The sequence below is a fragment of the Myodes glareolus genome, chromosome 26 (genome assembly GCF_982192425.1).
Source record: "Myodes glareolus chromosome 26, mMyoGla1.1, whole genome shotgun sequence".
Taxonomy (NCBI): domain Eukaryota; kingdom Metazoa; phylum Chordata; class Mammalia; order Rodentia; family Cricetidae; genus Myodes; species Myodes glareolus.
Genome location: NC_142051.1, coordinates 35,187,116 through 35,211,329, shown reverse-complemented (window position 1 = coordinate 35,211,329; position 24,214 = coordinate 35,187,116). Strand labels below are relative to the sequence as shown.

The 24,214-nt window shown below is 44.9% G+C and overlaps 1 protein-coding gene across 1 annotated transcript; it reads right to left on the bottom strand.

The window, feature by feature from the left end:
- Positions 1 to 23,444: 23,444 nt before the first annotated feature.
- On the bottom strand, positions 23,445 to 23,985 carry LOC148117781 (ubiquitin-ribosomal protein eS31 fusion protein). Its single transcript, XM_087902006.1, has one exon. The coding sequence runs from the start codon at positions 23,950 to 23,952 to the stop codon at positions 23,482 to 23,484; it is 471 nt and encodes a 156-aa protein (XP_087758132.1). The 5' UTR covers positions 23,953 to 23,985; the 3' UTR covers positions 23,445 to 23,481.
- Positions 23,986 to 24,214: the final 229 nt, after the last annotated feature.

The window sequence follows — 24,214 nt, the reverse complement described above, 5'->3', positions numbered from 1 at the left end:
TCAGGAACTCCTGAGGGTCTCGTGCTCAGAGCAGCTGCAGGCTGTCTCAGAGCAGAGGAAAACAAGTTGTTTACAAGAAATTCAGGATCTGGGAGTTCACTGCTCCCAATACCTGGCTGTCCTAGAACTATCTCTATAGACCAGGTTAGCCTCAAACTCAGACCTTAACCCTTCCTTTGCCTCCTGAATTCTGGGATTAAATGTGTGTGCCACCACAGCCAGGCCAGGATATCTTCTATGTTTTATTCTACTCTAAGAATAAAATATTATCAAAGTAATACACAACTGCTGGATAGGTCCACCATGCAATATGAAACAGTCAGCTTAAAAAGGTATCTTTTTAGCTTCAATAACTATTGGGAGATAAAGGAACAAAAACAGTATGGTGTGTACTCGGATATGATTTACTATGTTTAGGGATAGTAGGGAAGTAAGATAGGATTGAGATCAAAAGTGAAAAGACTCAAGATGGGAAAAATAACCAGCAGGAAAGAGGAGAGGTTGGTGTACTGTTAGAACCACAAAAGGCAAAGATGATCAAACCATGAAAGGTCATAAATAAGAAGTAAAAACAAGAGGAAAATAGAGAAAATGGGTAGGAGTAAGAGAGAGATGGTATGGGTTGTACACAGGAAGAACAGACATACATAATAAGACATAATAGAACATATGGAAAAGCACACAGAACAATCACACAGCCTGTGGGCAGTTTCCTGTCTAGACCACCAGTCAACTCTGTCCCCCCATCCCATCCCCAAATAACGACACAGAGACTTAATATTAACTATAAGTGCTCGGCTGATAGCTTAGGCTTGTTTTTAGCTAGCTCTTACAACTTAAATTAACTCATTTCTATTCATCTTTGTGCTGCCCCGAGGCTCACTTATCATATGTTTATATTTCCCACCCTGCTTGATCTGCGTCTCTTGGTGTCTCTTCCGACTCTGCCCTTCCTCCCCACATTCTTTCTGCCCAGGAAATCTTGCCTAATTATTGGCCAATCGGCTTTTTATTAACAATGGGAGTGGACTGAACCTAGAGAGGTGAGGGTCTGGGTTCCTGGATGGAAGGCCATGCTCCCTAGGCCCTACCCACCTCCAGGTATATGCCGCATCAAACCCCCCCACCAAAGCCCTGGACACCTCAGAGCAGCCTCCACACACCCCCAATCATCCCCCATCACATCTGTGACCACCAAGCCTTGGCCTCACCTATACTTGGAGGAAAAACCACCAGAGCCTTGGTCCCGGGTACACCTGGAGGAACCCCAGAGCTGTAACAGTGACCACCAGAGGCACAGCCCCACTGCAACTGGAGGAAGAGCGACCACCTAACCCACAGGCCCCACCTGCCCGCACTGGAGGAAGAGATGGGTCGAAGACAGTGTAAGAACACATTCAACAGCACAGAGAGCAATATGGCACCACCAGAAGCTAGCAGCTCTACACCAGCAAGGCTTGAACATCCCAACGCAGAGGAAACAGAAAAAAAAATGACCTTAAAAATAACTTTATGAAGATGATAGAGGCCCTTAAAAAGGAAATGAAAAGTTCCCTTAAAGAAATGGAGGAAAAGACAAAACAAAACAAAACAAAGCAAAAATGGAAGAACCTTTGTGAGTTCCAGGACAGGCTGGTGTGCAAGGGCTAGTTCCAGGACAAGCTCCAAAGCTAAAGAGACACCCTGTCTCAAACAAAACAATACAATACAAAACAAACAAAAAAACTGGAAGATCAATGAGAGCAACATGTCTTCACAGTGTATTATATGTATAATTTTTCTACGTTAGAGTTAAACCCTCCGGTTTTATTGAGACCTAAAGGGGGAAATGTGGACTATTCCTCTACACTGCTCTACACTGTATGATTACATGGCACTGTGACTGGTTTAATAAAGAAGCTGACTGGTCAACAGAGGACTGGATAGGTAGAAGTTAGGTGGGGCTGGCAAAAAAAAAAAGAGTGCCAAAAAGAAGAGGTGGAGTCTGGGGAGTCGCCAGGAGATGCAGAGGGAGCAGGACATGCGGGAGGACAGGTAAATCCATGAGCCACATAGCAATATGCTGATTAATAAAAATGGTTTAATTTAAGTTGTAAGAGCTACTTAGTAACAATCCTAAGCTACGGCCAAGATTTTTTTTTATTTTTAATTTATTGTTTGTTTGTTTATTTATTTATTTATTTGGTTTTTCGAGACAGGGTTTCTCCGTGTTACAGTCCTGGCTGTCCAGGAACTGCTTGGTAGTTGGCTGGCCTCGAACTCACTGAGATCCTTCTGCCTCTGCCTCCCAAGTGTTAGGATTAAAGGCATGCGCCACCACCACCCGGCGTGGCCAAGCTTTTATAATTATTAGTAAGCCTTTGAGACAAGTTTTCTCTGTAGCTTTGGAGCCTGTCCTGGAACTAGCTCTTGTAGACCAGGCTGTCCTCGAACTCACAGAGATCCGCCTGTCTCTGCCTCCCGAGTGTTGGGATTAAAGGCATGCACCTCCACTGTCCGGTGATCACTGAAGTTTTAAAAGAATCGATTTCATGATATAGGAATCGTTTTTAAAACTATGTGTAATACAGTCCTGCTTTTCTTCAAAATACTGTCATTGATAGAAATCTTCGGCAACTTCTCAAAGATCTCCAGCTGCCTTCTTTGTTTCTGCTGATTGGTGTGTCACTCTATCAGACCTGGTTTCTTATGTAGCCACCGAGGGGGTGTGTGCTGAACCCTGGACGGTGACAGTTACTTCCGTGTGAGTGAATCTTGATCAATAAGAAATGGTAAGTGGGAAGGGATTAGGCGATGCCTTCCCTTTATTTCCTCATTTTTGGGGCTATTCTAAGAGGCTGCCGTATTAGCGCCGCTGAGAAATGAAGGCGGACTCCGCTAACGTGATAACGGCTTCTTGAGAGCGAAGACGTATTTCGTATTTCAGCGTGGCGCTGATTGAATCTACTGATGGATTGCATGGCTGGTGTGAGAAAGTGCAGTCAAGGATGAGTCAAGGAGTTTGCTCTGACAACTGATAAGTGAAATAGAACTGTATCAAAACGGCCCAGAATGCAGGCGAGGGAGGAGGTGTGTGGGGGGATCAAAACTCAATTTTGAATATCAAATTTGGAGTTATTATGGTTGCCCATGTGGACACATATGTAGACTAGACAGCATAGGGCTCAGCATAGGGTTTAAGGGGCAGGGCGGGAGGAGATCAGAACATAGAAGGCACTCCATGATCTAGATCTGGATAAAAGTCCCATCAGAACTTGAGTGCAAAGATGAACAAGAAGCCCACTGCAGTATTAGCTCAGTGTGTAGAGTGTCGACCAGGCATACTAGGGAACAAAGGTTCAGTCCCCAGCATCACCTCAAATATGTCGGCAGAGATCCACAGGTCTGGAATGGGATCCCTGCCACTCCAGGGATGGAAGCTGTAGGTTCAGGACTTCAATCTTACGTGTGGCCTCAGCCAACTGGAGGTCTATCTGTATGGACTACATTAGACTGCATTGGAACAACAGAAGGCAAGTTAGACCAAAGGAGTCCTGGGGTTGAGGGTGTGTGGCTCTCTGGTGTTCAAAAGCCAGGAAGATGAGGAAGAAGCTGATAGGGGAGTTTAGCCAATCATATTCTGTTTCCGGGGCGTGCCGCCCTCAGGCAAAAGCCTGCTTATAAACCTAGCAAACGTGCTCCGCTAGCTCTCTTTTCGCCTGGCTCCTGCGTCTGGACTGATCGGTTGAATTCTGGTGTAAGCTGTTGTAAGTCTTACTTCTGTTTATTAAAGCTGTATATTTTGTATCAAGATAGTCTAGGGACTTTTCTTTACCAATCGCCCTGCAGCTTCAAGAAGCCTCAGAAAATGAGACTGAAGAAGGAAGAGCAAGTCCACTGGAAACAGAATCATGGAAGCCGGGGTGTCCAAGAGGCCTGATGGGAGGGACAACTTCACGAAGAGGGATCCGCCGAGGAGGGAGGCTTCATAACGCCTATGGCAATTCCAGTGTGCTGGTCTCCTGAATCAGGGGGCTCTCTTATTCCTCCCCCACAACCCTGAGGAAGCCTTTTCTGCGAGCCTTCCTTCATTGTCCTAGAGCTTGAGGAAGTTCAAAGACTGAGACTGGCTTACACACATCGAATGCTATTTCTGAGCGCTACCCGCCATGTCTTTCTCCTCTTGAGTGCCTCAGGTCATCACTTCTGAAATCACCGGCCACAGAGGCCCTTCAGCAAACTGAACTCCTCACACCTTGGGATCACAGACTTGCTGGTGTCTCGGGCTCTTCCCTACAGCCCACACCAGAGCGGATGCTCCGTTGAGTATGACTTCATGCAAAAGCATCCCATTTCTCATACTCCTACTCTACCTTCTTGACCAGACTCTTTGCAGCTATTAAGCGTTTTTTTCCCTTGCCTCCCTGCTGACAAGATCCCTTCTCATCAGTTAAATTGCAGCTTTACATTCATCTCCATTTCCTGCCGCACACTGTCAAATCCAGAAATGTCTATTCGTCATTCTGTAGAGATTTTGAGTGTCAGCTCTACAGAGCCCCGCCGTCAGTGTTGCACAGGACGCCAATAATTATGACACGGGCTTTGTTTTCAAATTCCATTCAAGGTAATTTTGGAGAGAGAAAGAAACTTAGCACGTACAATGACAGGTAGTAAAACTAGACAATAAATCAGATTTTAAAAAAGTCACCCGCAAGTCACATTGATGCCCGGTGGGAAGATAGCGTCTGAGCTGGTCCGCAAAAAAGATGAGCGGGATTTCAATAGTGGGAAGGGAAGAGGTGGACAATCTGGAATAAAAGTGAGTGATGTCTGGCGTCTGGACGACAGGGAGGTCTGTGGGAAAGTAGACACACCATAGACGATGGAGTAGAGATGGATGGAATCCAGCAGTGGGTGCTCGTTAGCTTCTGAATAATGTAAAAGCAGCATTGGAAGAAGAGTTTGGAAGCTGGGGTCAGTATGAAGAACTATACAAAGAAAGCAGCCATAAGCCCTGTGCCGCTGGTACCGAGTAAGTGCTAGCTCTCTACTGGGCATTTCTCACCACCCAGGGATTGGTCAGGAGACATTGCTGAGCAATCTTCACAACAATGGAGATATGGTGATTGGATTAGCTGGGCCTGGGTCCAGGCTGAGACTTGATCCACTCCAGCTGGGTCTGAGGGGAAAACAAGTGGGCCCAAAGGAAAATTAAACCAGCGTCACCAGAGTGGAGAATGGGTTCAGGGAATCCAAATATCACCTCCGTGCCATTTCCCATTCCTTTCTCCACCTACCAGAGCTGAGGTAGTTTGAATGTACGTGATCCCCATAAGCTCATAGGGAATGTCACTATTAGGAGGTGCGGTCTTGTTGAAGTAGGTGTGGCCTTGTTGGAGGAAGTGTGTCACTTGGGGGCAAGCTTTGAGGTCTCCCTTGTTCAAGCTATGCTCAGTGTGGCACGCAGTTCACTTTCTGTTGCCTGCAGATCAAGATGTAGAACTCCCAGTTCCTTCTCCAGTAACATGTCTGCCTCTATGTCGTCATGTGTCCTGCCATGATGATAATGAACTAAACCCCCCAAAACTTAAGCTACCACAATTGAATGTTTTCCTTTATAAGAGCTGCCATGGTCATGGTGCCTCTTCACAGCAATAGCAACCCTAACTAGAGGCTAGAGAGATGGCTCAGTGGTTAAGAGCACTGGCTGCTCTTCCAGAGTTCCTGAGTTCAGTTCCCAGAAATCATACGGTGGTGACTCACAACCATTTGTAATGAGACCTGGTGCCCTCTCCTGGTGTGCAGGCATACATGTAGACAGAACACTGTATACATAGTAAATACATAAATCTTAAAAAAAAAATTAACTCCAACTAAGACAACTGTGAACCCCCACTCTACCAAACCCCACTCACCAAGGTCACCGGCTAGTTTTGAAGGTCAAAAGACTTTTGGAGTCCACACAATGAAGACATATCTATTCATTTGGTGCTCTGTAGGTGGAAGTTTCTGTCCCTGAATCTGCTCCCAAGTAATCACACAGAGGCTTAATAGTAATTATAAATGCCAATAGCTCGGGCTTATTACTAGCTAACTCTTTCCCATTTCCTGTGGAAATTCTGTCTACAGCACTCTACCCTCTAAGTATCAGCATTATTCTAATGTTTAGTTTTCATGTCAATGTCTTCTTACCCTCCTCATTTTCTTCTCCCTAGCTCACTCGAGAACCGAGACACTTTCTCCTCCCCTCTGTCATAGGCTTGCTTCTGGTGTTACACACCTTACACTGTCTTCTCATGACTTGTATGTGTCTTGGGTACCACTGTGTGTCATTATAGCTTGAATTCCTGGCACTTAGCAATAGACTTATTACTAGATGAAAATAGAGTGTGCTAGCAACATGGTTAATGGAGAGATGATGATAGTGTCATGGCGGTGAGCATAGAGTTCAAAAGCAGGGCAGTCAGCTTTGGAGAAAAGAGTGAACTTGAATTTAGATACGATGGGTAGGTGACAGTAGGGCAGCGACTCCAAACAGAACCATCCAGAGCAGTGGTTCTCAACCTGTGGGTCACAACCATCAGGAAACATGTATTTCCTGTGGTCTTAAGAACCCCCAACCATAGTGGTGGTGGTGCACGCCTTTAATCCCAGCACTCGGGAGGCAGAGGCAGGCAGATCTCTGTGAGCTTAAGGCCAGCCTGGTCTAGACCAGTTCCAGAACCACAAGGGCTGTTACAGAGAGAAATCCTGTCTCAAAAACCAAAAAACAACAAAACAAAAAAAAGGAACCTCCAACTATACATTCATTTTCTTTGTTACTTCATAACTGTAATTTTGCTGCTGAGCCATGTCTCAGTTCCTAAGATTATGGAAATATGTGGATTTTTTTTATTTTTTTAGTATTTTTTTTAAAAACTGAACTCTATTCAATATAGCTTCTGCACTTGTGACATTGTCTACCAAGAGCAGTGGTTGGCAACCTTCCTAACACTGCGGCCTTTCATACGTTTCCTCGTGTTGAGGTGACCAACAACCATGAAAGTATTTCCGTTGCTACTTCATAACTTTAATTTTGATACTGTTATGAACTGTAATGTAAATGTCTGATATACAGGGTATCTGCTATGTGACCCAGGGGGCCCCGACTTACAGGTTGAGAACCGCTGGTCTAATGGAATCACTCGAAACACTGTGCTGAAGGCGGTGTGTTTCGGATTTGAGGTTTTTGCTTTTTCTTTGAGACAAAATCTCTCTGTCCCCAAACCCAGGCTCTTTCGGCCTCGGCTGCGTGTGAACTGGTGTCCCAGGCATGCGCTGCCCATGCCCAGCTGCATTGTGCCATACGTAAGACTAGAGACCTTGATTGTTTCAGTCCACCCTCCAGTACACAGGAGCACAAAGCAGGTGCTCACTAAGTGCTTGTAGGACTATTGAGCTGCATGGTGTGAGAGATTATTTGAAAGAAGCAGTTAAGAGCCCAAAGTGCCGTTTGAACTGAACCCAACTCAACATAGCTTCTGTGGTTGTGACTTTGTCTACCCAGAGCAGTGGTTCTCAACCTTCCTGTAGTCATGACCCTTTAATACAGTTCTTCCTGCTGTGGTGACCCCCCAGCCATAACATTATTTTTGTTGCTACTCCATTACTGTAATTTTGCTACTGTTATGAATCGCAATGTAAAAATGTGTTTTATGATGGTCTTAGGTGACCCTTTGTGAAAGGGTCATTTGACCCCCCACACAAAGAGTTGAGACTTTCGGGTTGAGAACCACTGACCCAGAGAGAGCATCAGAGTCCACAGCTGAGGGCTCAGTCTCCATGCTGCAGGTAGCAACTGCCTTTGTCGCCCAGTTGCCCATGCTTCTAATTGGCTCACTATAAATCAGGTCCCCTATGACCCTTTCTTGAGCTTGATTCATTTTCTGAAGCAGCTCACAGAACTCCAGAAAATACTTGTTTACATTTGCTGATTTTTTTTTAAATAAAAGATTTTCAAGGCTATAGATAAACAGCGGTTAAATGGAAGAGGTGTGTTGGGCTGGTTATGGGGAGGGACATAGAGTTCCCAGGGTATCTCTGGGAGGACACACACACACACACACATACACACACACACACGGTGTGGGTGGGGGAGAAAGTATCTAGGAGTGTCCTATTCAACCTTTTAAGTTTTTAAGGAGGTTTTCTCATATAGGCGTGTTGGATGACATCACTGATCATTGATGAACTCAATCATTAACCCCTCTGCCTTCCCCATGAGGACAGGGGTTGCAGACCAAAGTCAAAAAAACCATCTAATCTCATCTTGACGCTGTGTATAACCAGGCCCACACAGAATTGCTTAGAGGCTTCCAGCTACCAAGCATGGACCAGCGTAGAAAAGACACTTTCAACAATCACGATTACTAGGGGTTTAGAAAGTAGGAGCCAGGAATGGCAACAAAGACCAAGTACATATTTTACAATATCACACAAGTTAAGTCACACAGAATGGACCCAGGGACAGACTTGTCAGGGAAAGGCACCTTATTGGGGGATGACGACAACGTTCCCTGGGCTGTCACAAACAAACACATGTCCAGCAAGCAGGAAGGGAGGCGTTTCTTTATACAGAAAGTAACCCTTCTCTAGAACTCCATTTGCAGCGATTAATCTTCATGGTTAATGTGGCTGGATTTGGAATTACCTAGGAGACACACCTGTGGCTTTGCCTGGGTGGGCGGGTCCAGAGAAGCTTGACTGAGGAAGGAAAACCCATCCTGAATGTGGTTGGTGGCATCCTTGGGCTTGGGTCCCAGACTGAACAAAACCTGGGGGTCAAGAGCAGACTGTAAAGCAGCATGTGCCTCTCTCGGCTTCCTATCTGAGGATGCAGTAACCAGCAACCTCAAGCTCCTGCTGCCCCGCCTGCCTTCCTCGATCGTCTGCACGCTCAAACTCTTCCTTAACACTCTCAGGCCACAGCAGTAAGAAAAGCATCTAGCGAATCTACCAGACTCTCTAAATCCCTTTCCCCGCCATTGGGTGGCCCACCACGCTGGGCTGCAAGAGAGGCTGACAAAGCAGACGTCAGAGGTGTGATTTTGACCACAGTGGAGTAGGGGGGTGGGGTTATTATCTGCCACACAGAACAGTGAAATCTTTGAAAAGAAGCAGGGGGCAGTACAGAGCCTTCAAAACACAGATGTAGTTTGCTGCCATTGTCTCAGGTTCAATTTACTTCTCCTAGTACATTAAACAATGTATAGATGACCTAGGAAAAGCTCATCTTCTTTTCCAGAGCCCACGGGTTCAATCCGCCCTCTGCAGCATGCTGAGTCCTGGTTTGAAAACTGTTTTGTTGTTGTTGTTGTTGTTGTTTGCTTGCTTGCTTGCTTCCCCGGGACAGGGTTTCTCTGTGTAACTATCCTGCCTGACCTGGAACTTGCTTTGTAGACCAGGCTGGCCCCGAACTCATAGAGATCGACCTGCCTCTGCCTCCCCGAGTGCTGGGATTAAAGGTGTGTGCCACCACCACCCGGCTTTGAAACCTTGTTCAAGGGTTTAATAAAGCCATGCTGTGCTATCTGCCCTCCAACTCAGGAGGGTGCGTGGCTTAATTTCTGCTCGTGGCAAACTGTAGGAAAGTTGACCTTGAAATTCATCAGTTAGGTCAGGCCTATTGTAGCCTCTAAAAGGCCTGAACTCAACTCACAGGCCTGACATGAAGCTGAAGATAGACAAAAGCAGTCTGCTTCTCTTTTCTAAAACAGCATCAAGTCCAAGGGTTGCAACAAAAAATTGCATTTTCTCATTTCTTATCCTAGCCAGCACTTGGATCTAGACTCGAGTTCCTTGGGGGGACACATCATCATTATGCAAGATAAGAAAAGAAAAGAAGACCATGATTTTTTAATGCTTTATTTATGAAGCAAATAAATATGTAATTATAGCTAGACACGGGAAAAGGACAGGCAATAGGAAGTGACTAGAAAACTGCTGGTAGGGTGTATTTGCTGCTGTTCTTGTTCTCACCAAATGCCTGACAAGAAGCAAGGGGTTGGAGAGATGTCAAGGAGTTAGGAGCAATCGCCGCTCTTCCAGAAGACCCAAGCTTGGTTCCCAGCACCTCTGTTAGGGGTCTCACCGCTGCCTGTAACCCCAGCTCAAGAGGATATGATGTCGTACCTCTTCCGACCATTGCAAGCACCTGCACACATGTGGCATTCACACAGAGAGACAGACACACCTACATGTAATATGTATGTGTATTGTATATGTATATACAATGTATACACACATACATACACACATTACACACATCCACACATATATACATGTGTATATATATAATGCAGCTTAAAGGAGGAAGGCTTTCCATTTATGAATAGAGTCTATAAAGGCAGGGAAGGTGTGGTTCCAGGAGCAGCTGCCGTGGTAACAGGTGACAGGTGCTCATTCACCTCGGGACAGACCAGGAAACGGAGAAGTGGTGCCCATATTTGCTAGCTCTTCGTGTCCCCCTTTTTCTCTCCAGGCCCCCAGCACCGCAGTGGTGCCATCTGCATTCAGGGTAAGTCTTCCCCCCTCAGTTAGCCCTCAAAGATACGATTCATTAATGCCATAGTTAGATTAATTCTTAATTCAGTCAATTTGGCAATCAAAATTAGCAATCAGAAATCCACACCCCTTGTCAGCTCAGACCCAGCGCATCACCTTACACCAGAATGCTGCTGTCTTCCTGGCCCACATAGGTTCTCAAGATGCAAATGTGTTCACTCCAGCTTCCAAGATTCCTAGTTTTTAACACTGCTCCAAATTCTCTTTTGGATCTCAAAGCAATCGCTTACTTGTGAGAAATTATAAAATTAAAACAACAACAACAACAGCAGCAACAAAACCCAACCTGCGTACTTCCAATATGTAGTATCACAGAGTAAATGTTTCCATTCTAAAAGTGAGGAATGGGGGCACAGCAAGGAAAGCACCCGTCTCTGCGGCGCCATGTTCAGCATCTGGCGCTCGTACTCGCGTCCTCTGCGCTACAGAGGGCTTCAGCAGCCCCTGACATGCAGCTCTGATTCGGGCGCGATTTAATTTAGTTCTGCCGCCAGCAGTACCCTTGGCTTCTCTCTTGGGGTTGCCTGATTCAGTGTCTGCTGCTTTTTTTGGTGAGAATTCCATGTTTCTGGCATCTCCAATAGCCTTGGTGACTACTGCAACTTAAGCTTCACCTTTACCGCTTTACACAATGGCCTGTCCCTGGCTTCTTTGCCCTAATGTGACCTTGCCACAAGTCCCCTGGCCTTAGTGGCTTTCTGGAACGTCGACAAAAACTTTTATGATCCCATAACTTGTGCATTCGCATGTCTCCAAAACCAGCACCCTGTAGATGGCCTTGGCAAATCCTGGGGTCAGCTTGGGCTGTAACCTGGGCCCCTTTAGATCATAGGATGATCCAAAGGTTGCAATGGAAGCCTTTGTGGCTGAACCTGGGGAAATGCTTTCCAGCAAGCACTAAAGGCTAACTAAAGGCTCTATTTAGACACTATTCTTCCAAATGATTTTCACCGTTATATCCTGGAGTTCTCCAAGAGTGCTGTGTTGTCCTCGGGGCACTTTTCCTATGTCCGCTGCAAAGTTTGAGATTTTTTTCTCAGGGTGCTTGATGGGGAAGCTCAACCAATCACATCTGGTTAGGGTGTGGCCGCCTGGAGCCCAGGTAGAAAAACCTGAAGATGCAGGTGCAGTCTCTCTCTTTGCGGTGTCCGCTGGACCTATCAGATTTGGGAACTCCCATTCTTGTAGTGTATGTTTTCCCCTTCTTTAACCATTAAAGTATTCCTGTTACTCTTGAGCTAGCCTGGTTACTTATCATACCGACCTAATTCATTACACTTGGCGCCCGAACGTGGGACCACTGCGGCTCCGCACCCCGCGCCCAGGTGCTAATCTCTTTGAGAGTTACAGCCACTTTGTCTGCCTTGTCCACTACTTTAACTGCAGTTTAATGGGGGGGGGGGGATCACATTCCTTTCCTTAGCAAACAGTATACTTTTTACATATTTGCGCTCACGGTTTCATTGTAAATGTGGGTGAATTCAATAAACAATCATCCCACCCCTGCCTGAATGTTAATTTGTCTTAAAAGGAAAATCCCTCTATCAAACAACTTAGTCCATTACTTTTCAAGTAAGCCTCATTCAAGTTTCCAGGATCAAACAAAATGCTCTTAGGTTCTTTGTGATTATGTAGCACAAGAGGCCTTCAACCTCATTCCCAAGGGCCCTGCACCTCTGTGAACTTTCGGGAGCAGTCTTTACTGTATGCCTTCCTATTGGTGTTCTACCTTCCTGAACACCCATGAAAATGGCGCCTTATGCTCTACTTACAACACTGTAGAGCTTCTCTGGCCCACAGTTCTCAATTCACCCTCATTTTGTGTTCAAACCAAAGGACTAGGAACTACAAGGTCAAGTCTAATACAAGATACCGACTTTCTGTATTTTTTCAGTGCTATGACAAAAGGAATCATGAGTGCTGGGCTCTGGTGGCACGCGCCTTTAATCACAGCACTGGGGAGGCAGAGGCTGGGAGATCTCTGTGAGTTCAAGGGCAGCCTGGTCTACAGAGCAAGTTCCAGGGCTGTTACACAGAGAAACCCTGTCTCAAAAAACCAACCAAACAAACAAACAAACAAAGCATGAGGAAGGATTTATTTGAGCTCATGGTTCGAGAAGGTAGTATCCATCACGGTGGGGAAGACTTGGTCAGAGGTGGGAACACATGGCTGGGACTCATCACTTCCCAGAAGACCTTTTTCTTTCTCTCTTTCTCTTTCTCTCTGTCTTTCTCTTTCTCTCTCTTTCTCTTTCTTTTTCTCTCTGTCTTTCTCTCTCTTCCTCTTCCTCTTCCTCTTTCTCTTTCTCAGGAACCCAGCCATGAGACATTGCTGTTCTCATTCAGACTTTCCCTTCCCTCCCTATCTAAGCCTCTTTAAAAACAGTATTACAAACACACCCAAAGACGTATCTCATGAACATCTCGGGTGTTTTATTTTTTGTTTATTTTGTGAGGTTTTGTTGTTTTTGAGATGCGATCTCCCTATTTATTCCTGGGCAGCCTGAAACTGATATGTAGAGGAGGCTAGCCCGGAAAAAAAAAATCTAACAACGTTCCCTCTTCTTTTCCTTCCCGAGGGCTGGGATTAAAGATGTGTACCACCACACCTAGGTGTTCCTTACTAAATCAAGTTGGTCTTTGAAATGGGTATGAACTCCTGAAATGAAGCTGTATTTGAAGAGACTGGTGAGAGATTAGAATTCCAACACTCTGGAAAGACCAGAATATTGAAGGTCCAGAGAGTCTAGTTGCCTTATCTTGGGCTAGCTTTAGCCCCAGAATACATTCCTTGGCCACCTCTGTGACTAAGAGATAAAGACATTTCGGGAATCTATTAACTTAGCAGACTGCTAGCTTCTACCAGCCCCAAAGCTAAGAATGCCATCAGCTAACATCTGAAGCCTATAGAAAAGCTTCTCCCATCTTGCTATAACCACATCTCTGATGCATCCACCGATGTATTTTAAGCTTGCTGTGATTATGACTCTCTTTGTTCTGTAAAACGATGAAACCCCATGAACCTGCTTTCCTATTGGACCATGGGATTTGAGGGTAGCATCCATTTGTGTTCCCAGGTCATGTGATCCCAAATGACTCCAGAATAAACTGTCTCTTATTCCCTGTAAGATAAGGGCTGTAGTTTTTACACTGACATTAATCATCAAATATGGATAATGGGCACAATGAATGAAAAGTGCTTCAAATGGCCAGTTATTAGGAAAATACAAGTTTAAGTCACCGTGAGATACAACCTATCATCATCTGTTCAAATGGAAATTTTCAAAAAGAAAATTTTGATGAAAAGTAGAGAAAAGAGAAGCTTGCATATTTTTAGTGGGTATATCAATGAATATTGCTATTGTGAAAAAGCTGTTAGAAGTTTCTGAAATAAATTAAAAATACATCTGGCGATCTCACTTCTGGGTACGTAACTAAAGGAACTCTCACTTCTGGGTACGTAACTAAAGGAAATGAACTCACGATGTTGAAGAGATGCCTACCTGTCCATGTTTGCTATAGTACAATTCTTAGTCGTTACAAAAAACCAACCTAAGTGTCCTGGAACCGTGAGTGAAGAAAACATGACGTGGAGACACAATGGGAACTGGGTGCAGTGGCCCACACCTTTAACCCCAGCAGCAGACAGGCAAAGGCAAGCGGATCTCTGTGAGTTCAAGGCCACCCTGCTCCACATACTAAGTTCCAGACCAGCCAGGGACACACAGTGAGCCTCTGTCTCAAAAAGGAAAAGCAAAACAAAACAAAAACAAACAAAAAAACCAACCAAACAAATAAAAAAGGAAACACAATAGATTACTATTTGGCCCCCAAAAATTCTGTTGTTTACAACTGTATGGTGACCCTATCTTTAGTAAAATATGTCAGATTGACAAATAGCTCATGATTTCACTGCTTGTGAATCTAAAAAAAAAATGTCAGATTCATAGCAGAGAGTAGAATGGTGGTTGCTAAGCGCTGGAAGTGGGAGAACTGGGGAGCTGTTGGTGAAACAAACAGACAACAAAAGCCAAATTAAAAAAAAAAAAACAAAAAAAAAACCCCTGGTCTGTGGAGAAGCCACTCTAGACTGGCCCGAGCCACTCCCTGGTACCCATGAACCCGGTGTTCAGTGTTGTTGGCCCCCTGTCTGTTCTGTCGTTGTTTCTTTGTGAGAAGGGGCAATTCAGAAAACTTACACGCAAGGGTTTTCATTGTTCCAGGGGACACCACCCACCAAGACAGACTCCACATTTTGTCTCACAGAGCACCACCTCCTAGCATGGCCATCGCTAAGTCAGGTGACACTGACTAGGTTCATTCGGAGCACCAACTCTACCCAGCTTGCTTTCCTGCAGTAATCATTGCTGAAGTGTGCAGTGTAAATCCCTTCATCTAAACCCAAATCTCTAAGCCCTATAAAAACAACATTACACACAAATATTTAAGAAAATTAAGTAACATATGACTTCTATCTCCAAAATGACATTTTGGTCCAGTGGGACAGGACTGTTGGGGGTGTTTTTGGTACCACCTAGGAGACTTGAATAGGGCAAATTTTCTCTTCCAGTTAAAGAATGAAAAGGCAGGAACAATCTTGAGTGAGACAGGAAGCAGCAGAGAAATCCTGAACACATCCTACAGGAGCAGACAGAATCAGTAACTGAAGAAATCCTTTTTGTTAGTCTGAGGAAACACACACATACAGCAGGTATACAGGGAGAAAGACCTTTTGCAAAGCATAGTGGGGGAACACAGGGACCCAGCTTCTCCTCACGGGCAGGGAGTTTAAAAGGCTCTAAAGTTTTCTTCCCCTAATTTAGGGTTGTTCGGTTTGAAGAAAGGCAGGCTGGCTGATTGGCCCCCGACTGTTGCCAAAGCGTGTTCTGATCAGGCCTTGAACTTGTTGAACTAGTCCATTAGCAAGAGCCTGCTGACAGGAGAGAAAGCCGGCAAGGTCTTGTTTCAAGCTGCCAGTCGGGAGGGTAAGGAAGAAGGTCTCCTGTCTAGGCTGAGGCTGAGGCCTAGCCCTGGGAAAGAACGGAGGATGTGGGATGGCTGTTCACAGCAGAGGCCACCACCAGGATAGGACAATGGAGGAAGCACTGTGGGCTCTTTACAGTTTATATCAGGGGACAAAAGTGGTTAACAGGGTCAGACGGTGATACATCTGTGTTCTGTCTGAATGCCTAAATCTTGAGGAGTGTGCTAGTCAGGGTTACAAAGAGAAAGAAAATCAGTTGATTCATACAGATATGAGGTTTAGTATGAGAATTGGCTCAGGATTATGGACACCAAATGGACTCATTCTCAGCCATCCTAAAGTTGGAGAACCAGGGAATCTGGTCCCATTCAGGGTCTAAAGACCTGAAGAAGAGGCTGTGTGTGTGTGTGTGTGTGTGTGTGTGTGTGGTGGGGGAGGATCAACTGGGTGAAGTCTCAGATTTTGCAAGAGAACCAACTCCAGCGTATAAAGGCAGAACAAGGACAACTCTTCTCCAGAAGTGAATGGAAGCTGGGCAGTGGTGACCTGCCTTTAATCCTGGCAGTCGGTAGGCAGGGGCAAGTGGATCTTTGAGTTCAAGGCCAACCTGGTCTACAGAGCAAGTTCCAGGACAGCCAGGGCTACATGGAGACACCCTGTCTCAAAAAAACAAAAACAAAACAAAAACAAAACCCCTAAGCAGAAGTGAATGGATTTGCTGCTCCTCTCTATTCTGGCCTATTTTGAGTTCTAAATGGACAGGTACTCATCATGCCCACTGCTTTACTCAGCTCACCAATCAAACGTTACCCTCTTCCCGAAAGACCCTGACAGACACACCCAGGAATGTTTTTGCAGCTCTCTGGGACTTCCCAGCCCAGTTGTGTAAAAACCGGACAGCGTGTGTAACGACGTCAGAGCCCTTAATCGGGAGAATGATAAAACTGATTGGCATTTTGGAAAGACGCTAATCTAGTGCAGAGAAATTAGAGTTCGGGCCCATAGGCTGGAGAAGACCATAGGGAGTGTGGTTTCATGGGTAAGGCTCTGGGCTTTGGAACCACACCTACTTGCTTCTGAAATAGTACTTTCGAATTAGAACTACCAGGCAGCTGAGAGAAATATGTTTACAGGACCAACATTATGGTGCCTAATGGAGAGTAAACTTTTAGTGGACATTCGATATGAAGGCATCACCCTGAGTCTGACCACTCCTATCCTTTCTGCTTCTGTGGTCTTTTATACCTTGAGACAGGGTCTCACTGTATAACACTGACTGGCAAGAAATTCACTTTGTAAACCAGGCTGGCCTTGAACTCACTGAGGTTTGCCTTCCTCTGCCCGCTGAGTGCTGGGCTACCATAGCTGGGCTTGCTTCTGTGTTTTTTATTGACTCCAGCCCCACCTTCTTTTGTCACGAGTGTTAAGTAGTTTCTTATTGGGCTTGCCCCTGCTTTACACAGGGCCAGGGGGATGGTCACAAACCATTATTCTATCATAAACAAAAGAGGAGCCGTTTCTGGATATTGACGTGACTGTGGTAATGTCATCCCATCCTGTTCTTGGCCTGACTCTTATTTTGTGTCTGCTCTGGGATGTCTGATTGAAAGGGAGACCCCAGTCCTCTGACACCCCTATATCCAAGAAGTCTGGCATGATTGGAAGCATCACCCCAGCCTCGGGTATCCATCCTAAGTCCCCTCCCCTTGGGGATTGCCTTGGTCCAGAATCCACCCCCAGAAAAACCCACCAAGCACTGACCCCTTCCCAGGGAATGTCAGGACCACTCCCACAAGCTGTTTAGGCTGTGACCCAGAGAAGGAACACGTGGTCTCCGGGGTTTGCATGGGCTCCTCTTCCCTCCTCTTTCCCCCCATCATGCTGTCCTGGTCAACCGGGAGAGCACTACATTAAATGTGGGCTTCTTTGATTCAGTCTAATCTGGTCTGATTGGAATCACTTGCTTTGGTGGGGCAGCTCCTTTTGAGAATATTCCTAACACTCGTGGACCACATTTTGGACTTTCCACGACCCTGGCCATTGCTTCCATGTATAACCAAAATAAATGTCACAAGGTTCCTTTGGCCCACACCCAACAATGATGTCATTGTGATTTCTCCCTTTATAAATGCTGTGGCCCTGAGCTTTGGGGGCTGAGAATTCTCTGTAGAAAGAGTCTGTTCTTGCTAGCTGGCTTAACTAAAGCCAATTAGCTTGGCTTATCTGCATTCTGTATCTGCTGGTCTTCAGTTTCTCATCTGGACTATAATACAGTGAAGAATCTCAAAAAAGGCTGTCAACCAAGTAGGAAATAGGCAATGATGAATAGGTACAGGAAAGAAATACTAATGGCTCTGAAATTTACAGATAATTGCTCAGCCTCATTTATAGTAAAGAACTTGCGAATTAAAGCCATTTTTTTTCCCTCTCAAACATCAGATCGGCAAATTCTGGGGTTTAATAATTGCGAATAGCACATTACTGGCAGGGAGGTAATTGTTAAGACCTTGATGGAAGGCAAACAGAAAATGCCCATCAAAATACTGAAGAATAAATCCGTTTTGTTAATGGCACTGTAGATTGAGCCTAGGGCCTTACATAGGTTCTACAAGCTCTCTGCCAGTCCCTGAGTCATTTAATTTCTATGAACTTAACCTAAAACTGTAGCAGTCATAAAAACAGTGTTAAAAATTCATGTCGCCAGAGTTTGAAATAGCAGAATGGCATAGGTTCCCAGATGCCTCTTTATCCTTAGAGTTCCCCGTGATTACCAAATGCAAGCCACTGTGACAGATGCTTCTATTTCTTACACGTCATTTATTGAACATTGTTCCTCCTCAGGGCCACCACATGTCCTCTTCTCTCAAGTGTCTCTTTGTGTAACGTCCGCCCTTATTCGGTTTAATGGGTCTTTGCTCCACACGTCATCACCCGCCCTTTGGCCAAGGCTGTTATAGGAAATTACCATAGTTGAGCGTCTATGTACAAGTGAATTCATATGACAGATTAGTCTAATTAATAGGATCGGTGTGTCCATATAAGGACAGCCCTATAGAGATCACAATAGGGACTTAAGGGAAACATTAAAACATATTGATGGGCCCCTAGAATTGAAAAGAGAAGCTGACAAGTTGGCAGGTAGACATCCTAGTTTGTCCACTTTGGGCAGCTCTCCTGTACCAATGAGATAAGTGGGAATGGGAGCAGGATAGTGGGATCCAGACATACTCCTTTTGTATCCTCTGTTGCACTAAATGTCATTGATAACCGCCCTGTCTGCTGACAAGAAAGACACAGACTATAGATGACAAGGAGGTAGGATCCCTGTGAAATCTACCCCCCCACACACAAGATGGTTAAGTCACACATACCGAGTAGTAGCTCTGGGAACGCCAAATGGATGAGGGAAGAAGTCACTAATTGTGACCTGAGACTCACATAACTGACGGTAGATGCAAATACAGAAAGTACTATCTAGTGGCTGGGACAGAGGGCACCATTTGGAACCTCAAGTCATATTTCCCTAGGTCAACCACCATGCATAAACCAAGCATCTCTTTGATGGTTAATAGCGAGCTCAACACACACACACACACACACAAACACACACACACACACACACACACACACACACACCACCCATCTGATTACTATGTTGGATGGTTCCTCTGATTGCTGCAAGGTCAGCTTTGAGGAAAAAGAACAGGACATAACTACACGTGAGGAGAGTTCTTTTTTTGTGTTTCCCAGGTAATGTGTTTCTGCCTGCTTTACTAAGGAAGGATCCTGGGTTCTTTCTTTGTCACGTGTTTCTCTATGTCACTCAAGGGACAGCAGTTATCCTGGTGTAAGGCCCATTGTGTGCTTTCCCATCCACCTAGAGTTCAACTACAAGACCCTGGTATTTGTCTTTCAAAATGGAAATTACCTGTGTCCAAGTCAGGCAGTGGTGGCGCATGCCTTTAATCCCAGCTCTCGGGAGGCAGAGACAGGCAGATCTCTGTGAGTTTGAGGCCAGCCTGGTCTACAGGGTGAGTTTCAGGACAGCTAGGACTACAGAGAAACCCTGTCTTGAAAAACAAAATAGAAAAAGAAAAAAAAAATGACCTATGTCCAAAATCCCAGTGATCATTGCTAGGTGGTGCTGACAGGCTTTGGTCCTTCGGTGGTGTTAAGAAGCTTCTGCTCCAGTCTGTATAAGTATGTATTCTACAATACAAGCTTATTACAATATATGTAAATATAACATCTACAAAGTCATATCTCAGTGTGGGTCATAAGGACCCACAGAGCAACAGATGGACTTTTCAGATTTAGACATAGCTTGTCATTGTTTGTGCCCCCATTCAAGTACAACTTTCTTTTTTTTTTTTAATTTTTAAATTTTTTTTTTTTTTTTGGAGCCTGTCCTGGAACTAGTTCTTGTAGACCAGGCTGGCCTCGAACTCACAGAGATCCTACCTACCTCTGCTTCCCAAGTGCCGGGATTAAAGGTGTGTGCCACCACTGCCCGGCTCTTTGGAAATTTTTTAATGGGTAAGAGTTAAGACTATTTCCAAACAAAGGATACATTTTCTCTAAAATCCAAATAAGCTAACCGGGGTGCCAGGCTTCTAAGGTCACTAGAGTGGCAGCTTTCCAGATGGCCAGGAATCCGACATGGTTATCAATGATCAACCTCTGTGGGCGTGGGCAATGTCGCTTGTTCACATCTACCAGGTCTAATCAATATCGTTTGATAGGCAATGCCTACTATTTTACCATACTAGGAAAGGGAACTGCCCTCTTGTCAGAGCAATATCCAGTCCATAATCTATTTAAGTAAAGGGGCCACAATCACTTCCTGATGACTGTGCGAACAATGTAATGGTTTTTCAAATTTTCACTTCAGTCTCCTGAAGCACTGTGTTCCCTCATCTTCTCTCTCTGGCTCGAGCCCTGTTAGCACCGCAGTATATCAGTCATGAAATCCAGGAGGGTCAAACACGGTAACAGGGGCTACTCCTTTGGGAGTTCATTACCCTTTGCTGTCATTTACTCTCCCCATGCCCAGAAGTCTAAATTCTTAAAGAGAAGCTGCACCTCAATAAAACGTTAATTGTGAAAGAATCTTCCTTTGGAGTGAGCTCAAGAAAACGGAGCATTTGGAACACCAGAACGTAGGCTTTTTATTCTTTAATCCTAGGCATTAACACAAAGCATATAAATCACTGTGAGGTTTAACAAGCAGAGGAATAAAGTTTTTCTAGAGTAATAGACACGAGTCCCCGGGGGTTGAAGTTGGTTGCATGTTCTGACTGGGTTTTGGAACGGAAGGATTTATACCCCATGTCAAAGATCTTGCCTAGAATGTTGTTTTCCTGTTTATTACCCTGTATCCTCTTTCCTTCACATCTAAAAGCCCTTTCACAACCCTGAATTCCCTATGATGGTCTTTGGGGGGGAATGACAGCTCCCCAGTATCTTCTCATGATACTGGACATAGATTAATCCAGTTCTCCCCATACAAGCTCCAGTCTCCCAAGTACTGGCCAGTGCATATCTAGTAATAACACCAAGCTGAGTAAGGAAACCAAATGCCAGAAACAAGCATCACGGTGCTGTTGAGTTTCCTGTGCGGCTCTCTAGAATCCTTTTCGCTCGTTAGTAAAACAATCTTGAATCTATCATCACATCACTTGCAGGTTTATAATATATATTTGTTCTCCCCAAACAACGCAGGGATCAGGATCATTCTTTATAGATTATCTTGCAAATTGCTTTTCCCTCATGGTACAGTGCTCCTGAGATATCCATGTCTTTGGCTTGTGGACTATTACTTTAACTATATGTAAAGGCGTGCTGCATTTGTTTAGTTATGCAGAGACACGCTGCCTTTGTGCTACCTTGCCTGCCTAAGGCACCTGATTGGTCTGATAAAAATGCTGAATGGCCAATAGCTAGGGTGTAGAGGAATAGGCAGGCTGGCAGGCAGAGAGGATAAATAGGAGGAGGAATCTAGGTTTGAGAGAGAATGAGGGAGAAAAAATGGTAAGAAGCCCAGGGCCAGCTAGCCAAACAGCCAGAAAGGAAGGAAGCTGGGAAGGGAGATAACAGAATGAAAGGTAAAAAGCCCTGAGGCAAAATGTAGATGAAGCGAAATAGGTTAAAATATGTTATAAGAGTGAGTGGAACAAACCTATAAACTAAGGCCAAGCATCTGTAACTAATAATAAGTTTCTATGTCACGTTTTGGGGGCTGGTGATCAAGAAAGCATGCTACACCATGGCGTGTGGTTCTCGTACATTCCTTTCATTGGGCTGCTTACATTTTATCCGATTGTGGGTGGACAACTGGGATTGTTCTTGTTTTGTTTCGTTTCACCTTTGGCTTATAAATGATGCAGATATGAACACGGAGTTTTTCTTGCATGCGTGCTGCACTGGTTAGTTCGTTCATCAACTTGACACAAGCCAGAGTCACCCGGGAAGAAGACAACGCATCAGTTGAGGAGTTGCGTCCATCAAATTGGCCTATGGGCAAGTCTGTGGGCATTTTCTTGAAAGTGATTGGTGGAGGAGAGTTCAGCCTACGGTGGGTCTGGCCACCTTGCCAGGTGTCCGGAATGTACGAAAAGGCAAGCTGAGTAAACCACAAAGAACAAGCAGTGTTTTCCTTGGCCTCTACTTGAGTCCTGCCCTGCCTTCCCTCAGTGATTGACAGTGATTAGACCATGTAAGCCAAATAAACCCCTCCTCCCTGAAGTTGCTTTCTTGATTGGTATTTTAGCAAAGCAACAGAAGACAAATTAGGTCACATGCCTGTGAGTGGAACACTGGATCGTAAGACATCTTCAGTCTCACCAGATAGTGCAAAGATTTTATTGGGGAATGTTATTTTCAGGTGTGTGACTTTTGTTTATGTTGCATTTGTTTAACTGTGAAGGTGTTACAGTGCCTGTCTAAAACACCTGATGGGCTAATAAAGAGATGAATGGCCAATAGTGAGGCAGGAGCAAGGATAGGTGGGACTGGAAGGCAGAGAGGATAAATAGAAGGAGAAATCTGGGCGGAGAGAGCAAGGAACAGCAAGAGAACAAGGAGAGGAGGACGTCAGGGGCCAGCCACCCAGTCAGCCATGGAGTAAGCAGGAAAGAAAGGTAAACAGAAATGAGAAAGATAAAAACCCAGAAGCAAAAGGTAGTTGGGATAATTTAAGATAAGAAAAGCTGACAAGAAACAAGCCAAGCTAAGGCCAAGTATTCATAACTAAGAGTAAGTTTTGTTATTTGGGAATTATTTAGTTACTTGGGAGTTTATTTGGGAGCTGGGCGGCGGGCCCTCACAATAGCCAAAAGAGTAAAACATCACACAACAGCTATTTTAATTTTTTTCATTTACATACCAACCACTGTTTCCCCTCCCCCTTCTCTCCTTGTTCCCTCCCCCAACCTCCCACCTATTCCCACCCCATTCACGCCTCCTCCATTCAGAAAGGGGCGGGCCTTCCATAGGAGTCAGCGAAGCACATCAGGTCACCTTGAGGCAAGGTGACCTAGCTCTTCCCCCTACAGCAAGGCTGGGCAAGGCATCCCTGCATGGGGAATAGATTCCAGAATGCCAGCTCCCACACCAGGGACAGGTCCTGATCCCACAACGCAAAACTTTTTAAAAGTGGCTATGCCCGTTTACCTCTTCATTAACAGTTTGTAAGTGTTGCAATATCTTTGCAGCCCCGCTGACGTTGGTATTTTCTGTCTTTGTACCACCATGCTGTCCAAGTGCAGTTTTATGCTTGTGAATGGTTTTGCCAAACTGCTCCTCACAAAGGTTTTACTGATTTATACTCCCCCTAGCAGCTTATGGACAGCTATATTATTTTTTTACACCTCAGTCAATATTTTTTTTTTCCTGTCTTTTTATTTATTCATACATAATTACTTGTCTTCTGGCTTGTTGAAGCAGTAAGTCAGACAGCACTTGCCACAGTAATGTCTGTCAAAGTGGCTAGCCATGAAAACTCCAGCACCACATTCATCAGAAGGACACTCTCGACGAAGACGACTAATTTTGCCATTTTCATCCACCTTATAGTACTTCAGTACAGCCAACTTCACCTTCTTTCTCTTATGCTTGTTTTTCTTGGGAGTGGTGTAAGACTTCTTCTTCCTTTTCTTAGCACCACCACGAAGTCTCAACACCAGATGAAGGGTGGACTCCTTTTGGATGTTGTAGTCAGACAAAGTACGGCCATCTTCCAGTTGCTTGCCAGCGAAGATCAGTCTCTGCTGATCAGGAGGAATTCCTTCCTTATCCTGGATCTTGGCCTTGACATTTTCTATAGTGTCCGAGGGTTCAACCTCGAGGGTGATGGTTTTCCCCGTAAGGGTCTTCACGAAAATCTGCATCCTGGCGGCGCTGCCACCACAGATGGCGGATCGGAAAGCCACCTCAGTCAATATTGAAAGCAAAAAAAAAAAAAAAATTATTTAAGACAATAGCTACAAATTTTGTTAAATTTGTGCATACATCAGCTATACAAAAGCAAATATATAACAAAGTTGGATCGGTCAATGTATTATTATCTCTTAATACCTTGTGGGGGAAATTGTTTCTTGAGATAAGGTCTCAGCCCAAACTGGCTTGGAACTTGCTATGTAGACCAAGCTG